This window comes from Gouania willdenowi, chromosome 10, assembly GCF_900634775.1.
Source record: "Gouania willdenowi chromosome 10, fGouWil2.1, whole genome shotgun sequence".
In the NCBI taxonomy this organism is placed as follows: domain Eukaryota; kingdom Metazoa; phylum Chordata; class Actinopteri; order Blenniiformes; family Gobiesocidae; genus Gouania; species Gouania willdenowi.
This window is the reverse complement of record NC_041053.1, coordinates 27,550,728-27,569,663: the sequence shown is the minus strand read 5'-3', so window position 1 is coordinate 27,569,663 and position 18,936 is coordinate 27,550,728. Positions and strand designations below refer to the sequence as shown.

At 38.2% G+C, this 18,936-nt stretch overlaps 2 protein-coding genes and 1 long non-coding RNA gene across 5 annotated transcripts in view; 1 reads left to right on the top strand and 2 right to left on the bottom strand.

Annotated features, from left to right (window-relative positions):
• Positions 1–219: 219 nt before the first annotated feature.
• On the bottom strand, positions 220–12,713 carry LOC114470634 (LON peptidase N-terminal domain and RING finger protein 3-like). Its single transcript, XM_028458927.1, has 13 exons — positions 12,678–12,713; positions 11,816–12,574; positions 8,142–8,260; positions 7,910–8,032; positions 7,685–7,801; positions 7,365–7,560; positions 7,197–7,278; positions 6,313–6,427; positions 6,063–6,184; positions 5,683–5,841; positions 5,435–5,597; positions 5,204–5,353; positions 220–3,936 (listed from the first exon to the last, which is right to left on the bottom strand). The coding sequence occupies exons 2-13, from the start codon at positions 12,456–12,458 to the stop codon at positions 3,778–3,780; spliced, it is 2,148 nt and encodes a 715-aa protein (XP_028314728.1). The 5' UTR covers positions 12,459–12,574; positions 12,678–12,713; the 3' UTR covers positions 220–3,777.
• LOC114470637 (uncharacterized) overlaps positions 12,651–18,936 on the top strand; it is a 10,819-nt gene continuing 4,533 nt past the window's right edge. For both annotated transcript variants that reach the window (XR_003674902.1, XR_003674901.1), the window contains exons 1-2: positions 12,651–12,792; positions 18,549–18,778. This is a non-coding gene — a long non-coding RNA (uncharacterized LOC114470637). The remainder of the gene's footprint in view (positions 12,793–18,548; positions 18,779–18,936) is intronic.
• Positions 14,818–18,936, bottom strand: part of commd5 (COMM domain containing 5) — a 10,152-nt gene continuing 6,033 nt past the window's right edge. For both annotated transcript variants that reach the window (XM_028458931.1, XM_028458930.1), the window contains one exon: positions 14,818–16,857. In XM_028458931.1, the coding sequence (XP_028314732.1) occupies positions 16,756–16,857 (102 nt within the window). In that variant the 3' untranslated portion in view covers positions 14,818–16,755. The remainder of the gene's footprint in view (positions 16,858–18,936) is intronic.

The following is an 18,936-nucleotide window of genomic DNA, read 5'->3' as shown; positions in this document are numbered from 1 at the left end:
TGTTATATATGGGTACCCTTTAAAATCAAATAATTTTTTGAAAGAGGTTGAGTCAAAGTAAACGTTCTTCAACTTTTTTCATTTTATTGAAAATGAATGGAACATAAGCTACAGATGAATCTTGTCAATTATCAAATGCGTGTCCAGTAATGTAAACTAGGACACTTTGACTGGGAGTTATTAAGTCCACAATGAAGCACAGAAAAAGTGTGACACATGTTTACTCTGTTAGTTCAGTATCCCAAACAGGACAAAGAACACAAACCGTTTGGTTTATTCACAATTTGCAGCTGTAGACCCATTTTTGCAAATTAATGCATACAGAAATCATACTATCAAAAACAGACATGAACAGAAAACATCAACGACATGTCAAAATACACATTCGTTCATCTTGTGCAAATTCAGAGGCCATGAAGTGTGAAAGTGAAAGCAATTGGTTAACATTTGATAAAATGCTTGAGTTACGTCATGGTCAGTCAAGGTTCAGGAAAGCTTGCTAAGCTTTGACCCTCAGTCGTTTCTACAAAATATAAAGAATACCCAGCTACAAGTGTTTAAAGTAATTCAAAATACACGAGTACACAAATAAAGCACCCAAATAAGAGGAAAATAATTCGTATTAATTGTGGAAGACCTTTACATGCAGCAGTCACATCCTGAATATGTAATTTTCTATTGTGTGGATGCAGTTAGCACTTGTGGCTGATAGTTGTGTAAAATGCTACAGGGGGATAAACTGTTGTAAAACCAGATAAGGGTTAAATTTATAAGAGTGATACATTTTTGGTAAATGACACCAGTGAATTTAATCCACCATTTACGATATTAATGCTTGAGTTTAAGTCAAACACCACTGCATTCAGAGCAAACATTGAGGTTAATAAACAAGTTGGAGAAACCTTTTAATTTCTTTATGTAATTGGGCAGAGCCTTAACAAGGACAATTTCTCTTAGTTTTATTGATTTATAAATGGTCAAACAGTGTCGATCAATAACGATCTTCTATTATGCTAAGATGGGATTGAAAACAATCAACTTTAAACATTACCTGAAGAAAAAAAAAGTAATTCATGACTAACCAGGACCATTAGTTTCTTAAAAGTATTTGCAGACATTCAGAGAGAATAATGCTACATCTAAAAGTTAGTCTGCTTGAATTAGAATTAAGTCTGTGAAATGGGAGCTTCGCTAACCATTGCCTTTTCCTACGTTTTGAAAAAGCAATAGTTTCTATTAAACCCAGAGTAATTCTTCGATAAACATACTTTATGGGGGGATAGTTCAAAACTTGTATAGTGTAACACCATTTTTTAACCTCATATCAAGGTAGCCTTGGCTACGGCAATTAGGCTCCAGATGTTTTACTCTCAGCATTTGGACATTGTGTTAGCTATTAGATTCTTACAACACATCAAAATAAAAGCAGTCTTGTTGTTAAATTTGGTTCGCTAGTGCAGGGTTTAGTTAATGGCACAAATTCAGCTAAAGGATAAAGTACTGTTGCTTTGTGAACAAAAATGACCATCTTATAGCTATCAACTGGACAAAAAGCTAAAACATTAAAGAACCTTAACCTATATTAGTCTAAATGCCCCTGCAGATTATGTTCAAGAAAAAAGTGGAAGACAAAGAAGTTCAACGTAAGGCACTACAAAATGCTGAGGTCAGAGAAAAAATGAATGCTCCAATCATGTGGAGCTTAAACTCAAATTCAGAAACTGATGTGATAAGTCTGATTTATCTCATTTTTCCCACTTAAGTAAACACATTTGTTTGGGATACAGTTTGAATATTTCAGAATATGTGTTTGTATTATTCCCTTTCTAGCTGAAGCTTGATTTTTTTTTTTTTAAATTACGTTTTACAATTCAACAAATCAATTTGAACGACTCCGTTGCTTCTAAGGCCATTGTGCAGCACATGCTGTTTGCATGTCAGACTGAAGCCTTTCCACAGAGGTGTATCTGTGTAACATGATTTAACCTCCAGCCTCAAAAGCTTATTACAGATCAACAGCCACGGATGATTTCACTTGACATGATAAATACACATACATTAGGAAGACACAAACACACCTCTGTGAGGAAAACCACCAAAAAAACGTGAGGAAAACTAAATACAAAAACCTGATCGAGATAAAAATGTGTAGAACAAAACACATGACAGGTTTTTGAAGGCAAAGCTCATCATGTCTTAGAGATAAACTTTAGCCGCACAAAAACAGTCCAGTCACTGATGTCAGCAAGGCCTCTGTTACATTTCATTTCAAACTTACTGCATGTTTTTTTTTTTTTTTTTAAAGATATTTTCTGTTGTTTAGTTTCAACTGAAGCTTTTTTATGTACATTTTCTATAAAAATTACACAATAAAAAGTTCAAATGGGTCTGTGCCGTCAATAGATCCACACTACTGTACTGTGGATGGAAGGCACTGGCCCTTTCTCATTACATACATCAGTCCCACTCGACGAGTCGAGATCCTTTGTGACTTTTGTATGGGCCTGTTACATCATCTGTGGGACTTTAGAGGTCATGCTTACCAATGCAAATCCAACCAGCAGAGGATTTAACCCTGTTGCGTGGACTAATGCCCTGACAGGTCTATTTCCTTTATTTAAAGTGTAAGGAAGTCAGAATAACTACTTCATCAAACAACCAAAAGCGATGGGAATGATTAAACAACTTGTTGTGGCAAGTGTTACGCACATTCAAGCATCTCTGGGAGGCAGTGAACAAAAACTTTGAATTGACCCCAGCATGGGCTGGGTAAGCAATTTCATTTTCTCTTGTTGCAAATCCAATGTCCATTTGGCCTTTATCACCTCAATTATTGTATTGTCATTATATTTTGTGTGGTTTAGCAGGGATTAACATAAAAAGGTCAGGGTGGTGTGTTTAAAGAAGTAAAAACAAGTCTTTGTAAATCAAGCAGCTCAACATCTCTCTCTTTGAAATGTAAACAATATCACTGCATGCATAAATAATGACAAAATAAATAATAATAATAAAAAAGTCCCAAATCATAGAAAAAGATGAATGAAATAAACAAAAAAAAAGAGCCTTAAAGCATGTCAATGTAGTGCTCAGTGCATTGTTAAAAAGCTGGTTAAAAACAAGGGGAGACAGAATTGGAAAAAAAATGAATGAAGGGAAAAAAGAGGAAGACAAAAAATCTGTTTGAACACTCGGTATCTATATCTGCATGTCATTTAGTGAGTTGGTTTATTTCCTCAATAGTATTACCATCTAATCCCTGTTTTATTGCATAAAAGGCAGGGTTAGTGTTTGGTCTCTGACAGTTTACATTTGAAGAAATGCAGTGTGGGATCATAAATCTAAAGCCATGTTCAGTCCGGAAGCTCAGGTCTCTTAAGCACATCCTGCAATTTTTGCCACCGTTTAGGGAATTTTAAATAAGAGGAAGAACTGAGAGCTGCAAACATGGACGGAAGCCTGAGAGGCGACAATCAACAAAAACTGCAGCTGTGACGACAATAGTTACATTGTCCTCCTGTCTGAACATAGCTTTAGTCTGCCTTCACTGAGATGGAGGAAGAATAACCCTGCATGGAAGATCTCTGCTTAATCCAACTTGCAGCATTTTCGTCTAAAGAACCATCCCTGCTACATAGAAGGAGGTGCCACAACATTGAATTCAGTTCTTTGTGCATCGAAAAGGAAGGGGAACAGGACAGCTGCTACGGACACTTTGGACTGTGTGCGTTATTGTGTGTGCGTATGTTTGCGAGGCCTGTGGTCGCAGCATTGACACGGTCACCGATGCCTGCTGTACGTCATAAAGAGCAGCACCTTTCGGATGCCGCTGAGTCGGTCTTTGAGGGAAGTGAGAGCCAAGAAGGGCAGCTGAGCTCGGCCCTCTAATGGCAGAACAGCGAGCAGCCACCAACACCACGAGGGACCATTGGGACAAGCCTGTGAGGAGACGGAAAGTCAGACGGATTAGGAAAACCAAAGAGATGAAATGGAAAATCTACAGAGCAGTATGGGCTGCAGATGTGGAAAAAAAGCAGCAAATTAGGATACATTCACACAGCAGGTCTTGAAGGGATCCTCTACTGTTTTTACAAATGTGGCCTAAAATCTTTGAAATGTTCTCATTAGAAGATCTATGCCTAATAACTACTTTACCGTTTTAAAACGTGTATTCCGCCATCTTGAAATCATGTGATTGATGATGTCGCACACCCCCATTTGCCTGTTAACATCCCATTGTTTTCTATTGGAGGGAAGTATTCAGCCTGCTTTTTAGATCATTTAGCAGCTTTTTGGGTCAAAATGACAATTTGTGCTGCTTTTGGTAGGACTCCCACCTAAAAAGACCTCTATCCTCAGGGTTTGTGCGTCTTCAACAGTCCATGATTACTCGCTAACTGCAGTCACCAGAGCGTCAATGCGCACTGTTTAAGGGAGAGTTAAGGCCCCTTAGGAGAGCTCTGCTTCACTGTCTACTATGAAACCTCAGAGTGGGAACTGTCGCTCCCTGCGGTCATAGATTATTTTTCGGGTCACAACTGTTTTTATCCTCTTTTGGTAAACAAAAGAGGATTACATCGTCATCTTTAACTTTTCCTAATTATTTAGAGCCATTCTTTCATTTTGACCATAAAAGCTGATAAATGATCTAAAAGGCAGACTGAAAGTTTCACTCCAATAGAAAACAATAAGGACAATGGTGGTGTGACGTCTTCAATAACGTGATTTCGAGATAGCGGAATGCAGGTTTTAAAACATTTTTAAAAGTTATTAAAACGAATATGGTGCAAAATAATGTGTTTTGTTAGGCATATATCTTCTAATAAGGACATTTCAAAGATTTTTGGGCCACTTTTGTAAAAACAGTGAGGATACCTTTAAATTAAATTGTTTTTGTGTGTGCTTGTTCATATTGCACATTAAATGAGTTTAAAAAAACCTGATTTGGGTCGCATTTGTCTGCAGTCTGAGAGTAGCCTCAGTGTTAAAGTGACACAAAAACCATTGCGAGTGTCAAAATACAAATGCTGTGTAAAACTAAAATGCCAGAAACAACTAAACTCCATCAGTAATCCTTCACAGTGCAAAGTGCTGGCCAAATGCCGACCACACTCTGACTATCCACTGTGACATCTAGGTCAGCCTAACCCATGTCAGTGTAGTGTGAAAGCACCATGTGAGTTGCAGTGACATGCATTTTTTGTACCTGAGGCTCAGAGTCTTTCTCGGGCAGGGGTCCAAAGTGGCCCTCAATGCGCTCCTTCTGCTCAGCCTTCAGAGAATTTACCCAAATCAGGGCTTGGTCGTACACTGCATCGTGCAGGGACTGCAGCTCATGCTCTGCTGCACCCTCCACCTACAGGCAAACACACATTTTGTTTTTTAAATTAAATCACTTGATATTCAACTCTCTAAATTCATTCATCTCACACTGTACCTTAACATCCTCCAGGTACTCGATATCAGCCGTGTTGTATCCGTCCCTCTCGCTGTGCTGCACAACTTTAAACCTCCGTCTGCCAATCGTGTCCACTACTGAGCGGCCATCGGAAAAGAACTTCACATCGCGGATTTCCAACAGGCACCCGTAATCTGCAAACCTAAAGGTACATAGAGAGACGAGTGAGAGGTGTTTTTCCTTTGATTGGATGCAGGCTGCAGCGTTCTCATCTAACAGACACTAACCCTTTGCGGTCATCGCTCAGACACATTCCGAAGCACTTGGTTCCCGTCTCCATGCAGCGGCGAATCATCAGCCGGTAGCAGGGCTCAAAGATATGGAGAGGACACGGTACAGTGGGGAAGGCCATGGTGCACACGAAGATAGGCACATTCTTGTTCAGGCTACAGAAATATAAAGATTATTGAACTGGTTATATATCTCAAACATGAAGCAGGTCAGTGTGCCATGAATGTACACCATCTATTGTAGGCCAGTAGGTCAAAGAAGGGGCGGGGCAGAGATGTTATGCGAGCACTCGTCACATGGGATTATTTTCATAATGAGAAAAGAGATCAACTACAATTGCTTTAGAGAAGAATGGGAAAGGGTGTAGAAATCTTACTTGGAGAGCTCAGTCATTTCATCGTGGTGGATTTTCTGTCTTTCCATGAGCTCAGAGGGAAGATACTTTGATATCAGCATCTCTATTATTACTGTCTTACAGTACTGTCTCTGTACAAGGTACTGAAAGGAGAAAAATATAAAAAATCAAATAAGCAAACTTATCTTAGAGCCTTTTCGTCACTGGTCATGTTGAATGTTTCATATCTGACAGAAAGCCTTTAACCATTCACAGTAAGTGACTCTCGTACCTCAGAAAGCTCTTCTTTACAGAGTGGACACTTTGGGTTATGGTCCAGACATCTTTCCAGACACTGAAGACAGAACGTGTGACCGCATGGTGTCGTCACAGGCTCATATAACAGTCTGGAAGGAAAACAATTCATTATTTTTACACCGGAAATCCAAAGGCGTACAAGTGCAGGAGTTAGCGATATACCCGTCAGAGCTATATCGCAGGAGAGCTTGTCCTATTCATTTGGAGCTCAATTATTGCTACATTGCCCAATTACTGCTTTTTGTCATTTGAATAAGGAACTATAAAAGCTAGAGTTGCACCAAAATGAAAAGTCTTGGCTGAAACCAAAAACTAGAAACTACGGCCAAAAATCGAAACACTGAAATCAATTACTATGCCAATTATTGTAACTGTGAACCAACATCACTAAAATCAAATCAAAGCAATTGTATAAATTATTTATTTATTTAGCCCTGACATTCCAACAATGCACAATACAAAATAATGTTTAACTTGACTCCACTCATGTTTAGATTAAATAATAATGTACAGGCCTATAACTGACTGGGCTGCTGAAAGATGGAAAAATAAAGTATTTTCCCTCATCAAAATACAAAGTGCATTTAAGTTATTAATGAAGAGTAGCTTTTCTGCTTTATCACAGTTAAATCTGTTCCTCTTCTCATCTGATCTCCTTCTCTTGCATTCATTGCAGCGCTAATGATCTTTTAGATGGGGATCAATTACAGTTGTGATGAAGTGCAGAGGATCTGAATAAATCGTGATGAAACGTGCTGATAATGGATGTTCTAAAATGTGACATTAGAACAAAAGCAAACTTTTTATTGTTTTTGTTTTAATAATACCTAAAAAATAAACCCTTCCAACAAAGCTCACCTCATGCACAGAGAGCACTCCAGGTCTGTTGGGTCCACATAGTCATGAACTGAATTTTGAATGGCAGCCCCCTCTGTTAGCTCTGTACGTGAGGATAATCACAAAGATAATAACATTATATTGCTATAAAAACCAATGCAGCGTATTTTGTTTGGCAGCAAAGTTTACCAGATTTGAATCTCTTGGGATTGTTTTTCTTCTCCTGTTGATTCCCTTCTTCCTCGTCTTCCGTGATTCTTCGTTTGCGTTTGAGTAAGAGGCAATGGTCGAGCATCTGTCTTTGGCCTTTGCCCTCTGACCTCTCTATGGGTGAGAGAGTGGAAGGAAGACTGAATGTGGAAGACAGCGAGGCCGGACTAAGGCTCTGAAGGGCATGAAAGGATAAAAGAAAAAGAAGTGACAATCAGTGGAGATATTAAACAATGTGTGAGCGAGACCACTGAGCTGGTGTAGGGTCTACTGGAGGCCTTCAGCTGGGCTGCACATACCTTGAAAGGGTTATGGATGCTGTTCTTAATGTAGGTTATGGAAGACAGAAAATTGGAGCAGTCTGAGATGTGTTCAGGGACTTGATCTGTGACGGGAGCCAAGAGATCACTGAGAAGCTGGGAAAAAAAACGGGAACCAACGATGTCATATTTTATTTCAACGGATAACAAACTCACATTTTTAGCATGATGGAGAGAGGTAGTAACAGAATTCGAGAGGTTTACCTTGTGAGCCTCAGCCTTGGCCAGTCTACAGTCCGGCTCTATGGACAGACAGACCAGGTACTCTCTCAGAGCCTCCTCAGTGCTGCCTAACACCACCAGCGTTTGGGCCTTACGAACGTGACCCTACAGGCAGGGAGCATCAACATTACCACTGCACACATCAAATGAGCTCAATGTCCTAATCTACATGCAATTAAACTAATTTAGCTTTTTAATGAGGCATTGGGCTTACCCTGGACCAGTGAGGCATGAGTCTGCAGGCTGTCTCTGCGTCTTTCAGAGCCTCGTCGTAGTTTTTCAGACTAGAGTGGATCTGGGAGCGGTTACTGAACAGTATGTGGTCCATGGAGACTAAGTGGGGCAAAACACAAAAAAAGGCAAGTAAGCAGAGTGGCAATGGTGCAAAAAGCATGAAGTAATCCCCATTTATTTAGACTTAAACACAGGGTCAATGCTGTATGATTGTTTAAATGGGAAGAAGAGTACGAAAGTGCAACTGATACGGACACGTGAGTGTGGGCGTTTATCAAATGTGATGCAGAAAACTGAAAAAATAAAAACATTATGAAGACAAAACCGAGACCTCTATGTGCATTAGAAAAAAGTTAATCATTAACTATTATTTCAATGAACAGACCTGTTCTCTATGCACTAAATAAAAAAATCACAATAATATAGGAAAAAAGAGAAATTTTATTTTTTAAACTTTAGTAAAGGCATCTTTACACAATTTATTTTGTGCATTTGAGTTCAAATTGGCTTTAACAAGTGCATTTAAAATTAATTATCTGGCATATTTGGAAATGTTGTATAATTACATTAATTTATCCTAAAGTCAAGCCCGTCATATTATTTAGTAATTGTTTAATGATGAGTCATTGTGAGCGTGAGTCCTGAAAAGATGAGTAATATAGTGGTGTAGAGAATCTCCTTGCATGTTATAAAACCTGCACTACCATTTGCTGCCTTACAAAACCACGCAGCACTATGAAGGTCACCCACATTCTGGGTTTCATAACATGCACAAACTTATGCAAATGTCTGAGTGAGGCCTATGGATATCAGAAAAATCCAGGCTTCTGTGTGAGAACAGCTACTTTTTCACTGATTAACAAAAAGCTCAAAACGGACGTGTAAGGGAGACTTTTAGATGGAATTAAAAAAATCGAAATAGTAAATTGAGTTTAGGTTACCGGCATAATGGAGATGTAAATACTAAGGAGGAAAGCAGGCACAGTTGTGCAAGAGAAACACAAAATATTGATTACCAGAGCACTCTTTGCAGCACTCAGACAGAGACCTGTGCTCTATATAAGGATGAGGCCACTCTGCTGATGTGCATTTATGTCCAGTAAACCCATCTCCAAATTCACCCAAAACAAACACGTATCTCATATAAAAAGAAGAAAGCAGTTTATAATGTTAAATTAATAAACCTTCCCATCCCCTGGGAATTTTAATTGATGTATACATTTAGAAAAGAAAATATGCACATGAATCAATAAAATTAAGCTGGAAACTTTAAAGCATTTGCAATTTGTATCTATTATTCAGAAAAATCTGAACTTTGACTTTTAATAAACAGAGTTGATGGGGCAGTGTTAGACCTTATTCGTGACATCTTTGCTGAACATCATCCTAAAAATACACTGAATGCAGAGCTAAGGGAAAACCCCGTCTATGTCTGGAGTCATTTTCCCAGCTCTTCTGCTTTGCCTTCATCCGGACCATCGCTGTGGTTAGACTTATACAAGCTTTACAACAACAACAAAATCATCAGCTGTAAAAATCATCAGAATAAGAGGAGGAGGCTGCTGTTTGAGTGCAGATATTCCCTGTCATTTTGACTATTTTTAAAATTCTACCACTGCCAACACTTCCAAAGAATCAGCTCTGGTTTTTCTAAGAAATTTGAATATTTATCTCGGAGCATGCATAGATTATCTCGTAGTACTTTGGTTTTCAACCACAGTCCAAAAACATGTCTGTAGGAGGATCAAAGTCTCTGAAATGCCAGAGGTAATGTGTGTGTCAGTGATTCCTTTTGTGTGTTCGCAAAGTGATGACTGTAAACTTGTCCAGAGAGTAAACTACATTAAACCCATAAGTGATCTTATTATATTTGTGCAACCCAAATTACTTTCTAAGTCAAGAAGCATCACCTAAATTTGATATTGCTTTAGCTAAATCTTGGTTTACAACAATAACATCAATACAAATCATTAACGATGTGATCAAATATGTTACAATATATAGCCCAGTGTCCAATCAAGATTTAAAACATCAGTTTTGGTACGCAATTAATAGGATAAGGGCTATATCATACTGCACACGTAAATCAAAAGTTCACTTCGTAGCTAGGAAGTCAGATATCGTCACAACAAGATGTATTGTTTATTATCAGAGTGGTTGTGCGATATTCCAAGCGAGCGCATCATTTCAACAGCAAGAGACATAGTCAATGTCCAAAGGTCTCAAATGCTGTCAGAAAGTGTAGACATGCTATGCTAATATTGCTGAAAAACATGACATCCATATCTTAAATCTGGGCTGTGGAGACTGTTCTACTTTTTTTTTCTTTTTATTGTTATGCAAAGTTTATGCACAGATATAAATGTTTTTTTGAAGAATGCCATAATGATGATATGATTTGGTTTTATTTTTAGACCGGCATTAATCATGAATTTCAGTCTGTGTTTTTGCGTTCTATTTGCAGAGTGGCACTTTTTGTACTTTAAACAGGGAACAGTCTTCTATGTTATTGTTTATTTTGTTTCTTATATTCACTTGAGTTGGGGAAAAAGTCACACCAAGAGTATATGTAAGTCTGCTCAGAGTAAGTTAAAAAAAAAAAAAACATTTTGTATATAGTTCCACCCCTACTAGGTGGAGCTAGATTTTAGTTGTTATGCTGCAATGAAGTGGAACAAACTGCTGAAGTAGCATCCAATGTGAACATTTTTAAATCCAAGAAAAATGCACTCTTTTTCCTCTACTGCCTATGACTGAGAGGAAGATTTGAATCATTTTACTGTTGATTTAATGTTTTTTTTTTTCCTGCTGATTTTAATATTCTTATTAATTTAAAAACTGTTTCATGTGTTCTTTTGCACTTTTTATTCACATAAAGCACATTGAAGGAAGTCAAAATCCGAAGCAAACACTTGACCTGCTTTATCAGCACCTGATATAACTCCTGCAATACCTGACCTGCAATAATACCCTTGACCTACATTCGCCTGAATCATTGTCTGACGTTACACAACAAAGGAAGGGGAGGGGCAGGGTTTGTGCTTATGCAATGTTTGGTCCACTGGCCCAGCCTACATAACTGTGTTACCCAACACATGATGAGCAGTGCAATGATGCCAGGAAAGAGTCAGTGCGTACCTCTGCAGCACAGTGCGTGACACACATACTGTAATACCTATAAATGACAACTTTACAAACATTTACAACGCAGTTATTCACAGATTCCATGTCACTGAAAGAAAAAATCAACACATAAACACACACATGCAACAATATGTGATATTGACATGTTTGAAGTAAGTCTGGGTCACATCGACCAAAACTCATATCTCAATATTTTGAGGACGAAAAATGCCACAGAAGCCTATTTGTTAACAAACAGCTGCCAAATATGTGCCACTTTTGGCTTTTTCTCCTCTAAGGGACAGCACGTGTGAGTGAGTTCTCTGGTGTGGTTTGTTTAGGGGAAGATCTGGGTTAGGAGGACACATTTAGAAATCCATCTAACTGTGCTTTTCATGCAGTTCTGAGAAGTAATAAAAACTGACTCTTAAAATGAGTATTTATACACAAAATAAGCTTTAAATTTAAAAAAATAAATAAATAAATAAATCTCATGTTAAAATTGTAAAGAAGGTGTATTGGCAGTCCTACCGATCAGTATGGCTTGGTTGTATTTGTCCAGCGCTGCCTCCATCCTCCTCTCAGCGTACATCCCGTTGCCCTGCCGCCGCAGCAGGCCGGCCTGGTGCAGGCTGGGGAACCACTTGGCCAACAGGTTACTAAGCACCACGTTCACCCGGTACCCCCGCCCCGAGGAGTCATCCCCGCTCCGCCCGCAGTCCCTGCACATCACCGGCCGCTCCCGCTCCTTCCTCTCCCTCTCCAGACACTTCTTACAGAAGCTGTGTCCGCACGGCAGCGTTGCGGGCTCGAACAAAAAGCTCAGGCATATCCGACAGGAGAAGCTCTCAAAGCGGGTGCCGGTGGTACCCAGGGCCGCCCCCCCTCCACTGTCCTGCCTGCGAACGCTCCCGGACAGGTAGTCAATGAGGTTGTTCAGATGAGCAGGTCTCAGCCTCCCAACCTCCGAGGCTCTCCGGTACACATCCAGAGCTTCGCTGAATTTCTCCCCAAACGCCAGCGCATCAGCCAGCTTCACCATCAGCTCTAAGCGAGTGTCGGGGTCCCTGGTAGCGGCCAGCTGGCACTCGTAGATGTCTGCAGCCAGGTCGAAGTTCTTTGCCTGGAAAGCCTCCGCTGCAAGGTGCAGCATGCTCTCACCGTGGCTCTCCATTCACTGCAGCCCGCTGTGCTGCATGTCTGCTGCTGCTCTGCTGTCGGGTTCTGACTGCTCCTTACAGCCATGCTCTGCTCCCGGAAGCTCCGGAGTTATTCTCACCGGAGCCGCTGCTGCAAGAAAAAAAAAAAAAAACCTTACGTAAAGGTTGGGTCATGTGACCAAAGCCAGCTGTTCTCATTGGGTAAATGTGGAGTAACTGTTACAAAACATCACCGCCAGCAGGGTCAGCGTTGGCTCCTCCACAGGTCAGCAGTTACATGTTGGAGGGTTTCCCCACTAACCCCAAGTGGTCTACAAGAAGACCTGATCCTCCTCACTACCTAAAAATGTAAGCTGAAAAATATGCTTGTAATGTTATAAAGTACTTATAACATTAACATGACATTTACTTTAGGTATGTATGTGGTTCAAAACTGATCTGCCTCTGGGAATCATCATAACTCTGTAATAATAAGTCACGACTTTTTTTTTTAATCTGTATTAGTTGAATTTGAATCCAAAACTATAAATTACCTATTAGTATTCAGAGGTGGGCAGCAGTTTATGTTCATAAAATTGTTTTTTTTTGGGGTTTTTTTTTTTTCTGATAGTGTTCGGTATGAAGTTTTCTATTGATGACCTAATTTCGGAGTCACCAACATTTCTGAATATGCCAGCTACTTCAAAGTTACTGAATAGTCCGAAGGGTTGTTTGAAAAGCACTTCCAGATACAAAATGTTCACAGTTTCACTCTGATTTATAGGGTAAGATAATGAAGGATAACTAGCAGTAACTCAAAAAAGGTAGAAAAGTTTAAGTTTGACATTCAACACCTTATTTCTCCAAATTAATTCAAATATTTTCACAGAAAATGATCGTGTTCCTATCAACTTTTAACCAAGCGTAAATGATGTAACATTTGTACAATATTATGTAACAAACATGTAATGTTTTACAAAAATCCACATATCACATACCATATATTGTATATATATATATATATATATATATATATATATATATATATATATATATATATATATATATATATATATATATTGATTTTCTCATGAAGACTATATATGATTTAATCTTTACTGTAAAACTGTATTTACGGGGTTCTTCCTCCTCAGATTAGATATTCTTCATAAATCTTGAATCATTGAATTTCAGTTAAATAGTGACTTTGGTCGTGAACGCGACGATAGGTCTTGTAATATACAATTGTTAAATACCAAAAAACTTTACTGTGATTATTAGGGGTGCCTCGATACAACTTTTTCTCTTCCATTATGATACAGATATCGTCTCTTGTTGGCTGATATCGATGAAGTATCAGCATGAATGATATTTTGTAGTGTAGGATGTTGGAAAGAGCTTGATCAAGTAATTTTACACAAACTGAGAACAACAGACAGCAACAGGTATGAGAAAAACTGACCCATTCAATCATTAATATTCAATGGGTTGCATAACCTTATACATAAAAATGTTCTACAATTGAATAAAATGAATTTAAAAAGAAATGAATCCAATGAAAACAATGTATCGTAATTTACAGATTTTAGATGCAGGCCGCTATAACCCCATACTCGTTATTATTTATTAATTAAATGTTTTGGGGTTAGAAACAGAGGATAAAGGAAAAAAAAACATGCACAAAGCAGTCAGTAGATCACAGAGGAACTCGTAATTAGTATGTGCTAAAACTGGGTTACGTTCTGCTGTTACATAGAGGGAACTGTGCCGAGCTCATAACCTGACAACAAAGTGTTTAATCATTCTCTGCACTGATGTCACCCTCGGCCTTTTAGCACTCTGAATGTTGGCCTGAGCGTCACAATTGGAGCAAAGCCTACATGGCCACATGTCGAGTTCTCAAAGCCTGAGTGAACAGCGGGTTTGGTAACAAACAGCTCAACATGTCGTTGTGTCACTTATTGTTGCATTAATAGTGTTTGCATAAGGACACATTCATGTCAATAGGCATCTTACCACAATCAATGTGAAACCCTGAACAAACAAGTGGATAAATTAACATTACAGTGTTGATCATTGGTTTGCATTAGGTAAATAATCTGTAAAAATCATCAGTTATAGGCCATCTTATGTCAACAACTTTTGTCATTGTTGTAAATAACAGATTTTTGCTTCAAAAATGAGGCTAAAGTAAACTAAATGAATAATGCCAAAACCATTTGAAAAGAGAAAAGAAAAGAAAAAAACAATGCGGGATATTTTAGACTCATTTTCATTACAACTAAAATTGTTCTTTGGAGGTCACGGCAAGTGTGTTTGAAAAGAAAAGAAATTAAAGCAAATGATTACATGATCTGCTGTGGTTGAACATAAATGGGAACACTTGTAGGGAGAACATGACTTTAATATCCATCATGCCCCTGTGGTCAACATGTGTGAATAACAATAATGAAGGTAAAGAAATGCCACATATCTACATGCACAGAACTTTTCATTTACATCTTAGTTCATCCTTCAACATTGTGGAAAAAAGGCCTCCTCTGGGTTGTGATTATTTGCACTCAAGAATCATGCATCGTCTCGTCTCTCATCAGTAGCTTCCAGCCATAGACAAGGACATTAATGGCTCCACTCGGCTCTACATTTAGAAGGAGACTGTAATGTGGACAACATCCAAATGTCTTTAACACCACAGTTCAAACAGTATAATTAGCACTACCTGAAAGCTATAAGTGGCCTCCACACAGAGCTGCTTTCAGAGCGTTTGTCGTGAGCGAGTGAGGATTAGTGGTCAATCAGTCAATCGGTGACCATCTCAGTAACAGCGTTAGTTAATAATTTAGGTCAGCCAGTCTCGCCTGTGAACTCAATCCCACTCACAGACACGAGCAGCACACTGACTGACACACATGTATAAACAGACTGACTGACATATATATGTTAATGGGACACACATTTAATACCTCTTAAGACGTGCAGCGCTAATGGCTTTATTTAAGGACATCTGTTACAGAGTAATTCAGATGCAAACGACTTCATGCTCACACAAAAACATTCTCAAATCATTAGGACACAAAGCCTGCTAAAAAATAGTTGTCATGGTGGCTGCAGATTTAGGGCAAGAGCAGAACTTTTTAACTATTACATCATCAGTTCAGTTTCAAGTTTGGCTTCTCTCTGTTCTACAACTCATTTAAACGAGATACTAAACCTACATGTTGCTCCAAACAAGTGATGGACACTGTTTATATGAATGCTAATAATGTTCCAGGTTGGTCTAATTGGATTTTGCTTGTTGCTCTGGAATTTACACTAGAAAACAGCGTTTGCCCATAAGCATTAATTGCCATTCTTTATATCTGGGACCTGTTTATGATTAAATGTCACAGCATCAATGTTACTGTGTATCCATGTTAAGTAAAGGTTAAATGAAAATTAAAATAAACACACTTTTTTAAATGTTATTTTATTTTTGAACAATTCATTGGAAAAATGGTTAGGTAGTTTAATCTGTCAACTGGTAACCCATACCTGTTCCAAGACTCATTTTAGGTTGGAAATTGGTATTCATAGTTTGGGAAACTTAAGAAATTGTGTTTTTTTTTCCACCCCGTGTATGCTGGGAAAGTATGTTTGGATAGACAGATAAGTTAAACATTAAACATTTTTCAGTCTTAATATATGTAGGACAAAAGTGAGCACTTTGTGGATACAGTAGAATAATTCCTTCCAAGTTCAGTTTTAAAAAACGGTGCTCACATTACCTAATACCTTGTACAGGTTAGGTTGTGAAATTATGCATCATAATCAGTTTTTCACAAAGAAAAATGACAAAGGTGAACTGAATGTTGTACAACAGTTTGTGGCCCTTAAAGACAGAAAAAAACATGTGAGGAGGAGATATTACTTTCATTTCACATTTTAGCTATTTTTTGGAAATCAAACAAAAAACAAAAACAGTTTTGACAAAATTTTGTCTTCCTACTCAAAATCACCAAAATTGTGTTGAATACAATCCTGTGTGAAAATGTACCTTTGCTAATAAGTCTTTGTTATGCACCGTGTGTCACATTACAGAAGCAGTATAAGTAAAATGCTCAGACTTAAAGAATTTGTATTGTATTTTGCCACAATGAAAGTCTCACATACAGTAAGTCTCAGATATCCCGACATCATCTGAACCGAATACTATTAATATAAACTATTTACAACGCAGTTTAAGTGTTCTCACACTGATATTTCATATTCAAATTAAACAACATTATTGACAGAGTTAAAAAACGTTGTGTGACATACAAAAATCCACAGACTAATCAACTTATTAAAAAATCATCAGTCTTGGATTTTGAGAATGCTTTTCTTCTCCAGGTCGTTCATCTCTTTGAGAATCAAAGCCACGTTGTATCTGAGCTCCTGAAACTTGGAAACAGGAACCTGCAAAAGAACAAAGTCATATTGATTCCATCAGCATTCATTTTATACTTGGTGTCTCGATCAAAGTGACTACGTTCACACTGCAGGCAAATGCGACCCAAATCCGATCTTTTTGCCCATATTTGATCTGTTAAACACGAGCTGAACAGCACAAGTCCTATTTTTTCAGATCCAACCCAGGTCACGTTCATATGTAGTCCAAACCATAGTACAGTATGAATAACGAAAAGACAGGAAGTGACTGTAAACCCAGAGAGGAGCCTAAACCCACAGAACACAGACAGGGAAAACGCCAACACTGACCACAACCCAATACTAAATGGTTGGTTTAAAAACTATTTATCAGACAGAAACCACTTTGTTTATGATAATAATCTCTCCTCAACACACACCAGAATTAATCATGGAGTTCCACAAGGTTCAGTTTTAAGACCAATACTCTTTACATTATATATGATTCCACTAGGTAACATTTTCAGAGAACACAATATACATTTCCATTGATATGTGGATGATACACAGCTTTATTTGTAAATTAAATCAGATTAAACTCATCAGTTATCAAAACTACTGGCCTGCCTTAAAGACATCACATCCTGGATGAGCTGATACTTTCTCCTTCTTAATCAGGACAAAACTGAAGCGATTTTATTTCGTCATAAAATACTTACGAGATAAATTATCAGAGCAAATAGTATCTCTGGACGGCATTACTCCGTCACCCAGTACCACAGTGAAAGATAACTTAGGTGTTATCTTTGATATCAACTTCAAAACTCAAGGACAGCCTTCTTCCACCTCCGTAATATCTCAAAAATCAGAAATATCTTGGCCCAGAGTGACATTGAAAAACTAATCCATGCATTTGTTACATCTAGAATAGATAGTTCTTACTCTTTGGTACAGGATGTTGCAGTAACTGATTAAACTTAATAATCAATCTCCATTATATCTTAATGATCTGTGCCCTATCGTCTGGGCAGAACACTCCCAGTTTGCTGGTGTACAGGAAGTTGCAAGTGTGTCTAGAAGCAGAACAGGAGGCGCCTCACCTTTGGAACCAGCTCCCAGTCTCAGTACAGGAGGCTGCTACTCTCTCCACCTTTAAGGCTAAACCTAATGCCTACTTCTAGACTTACAGAAAATCAGTCAAACAGGACTAGAACTCACGGCGTTGAGCTTGCAAACCCAAAGTAGTATCTCTTCAGTTCAGTCGGCATTTACCAATGTTTTTTATTTACAATCTGGCAGATCAAGTACGTTCTGTCTAATTGTCAACCAGTGTTAATATTTGACAACCTATTTATAATTTATTGTCATAAGTTCCCACGCAGAGATTTTCTCTGACTGACTCATTGAAATTCTTACATGTCCCGCCATCACAAGACCCTAGCTCTACCCTAAAATTAGACAATAGTTGGACAAAACCAGTTTTAATTTTTTCTCCTTAAGATAATTTTTGCGTAGTCTGTATTTCTGACAAAACGTGATGCATTTAAGTCAAAGATTTAGTCACTCTGCCTTTGTTTGCATTAAGTCTTAAAGCTGTGAAAAACATATTAATCAGTTTATCAATAGGCTATGTCATTGTGCAATGGCATTTCGGTATGAAGTTGAAAAAAAAAACAAATTTGCAAATTTTTATTTGAGATGAATACCACCTCCTTTTCACAAGGACCTCATGTCTGCAGGAAACAAGCATTCATCATAAGAAGAACGAGGCTGTCAGGATGGAGAAGGACAAGCCTGCTGTGTTGCCTGAGATAATGCCTGGAAATGCCAGGTAAATCTTCTTGATCTGATTATGTAAATGCTGCACTTGGTGCACCACATGTCAGCAGAAGAAGCCTATCTGGTGATCTCCACATCGACACCCAAAGCCTAATATTTAAAGGAGCAGATGGAGCCAAGCCTGTCAATAGTGAGTATGAACCCGATTATCATAACATTGTCCATCATTATTGATTCAATGTCTTCAAATTGTAAAAGAAATATACACTAAATCACACACATGTATCAAACTTGTTGTGTGCCATTTATTAATCAATTAGTATAAAGTGTAGTGCAAACAGCAACTAA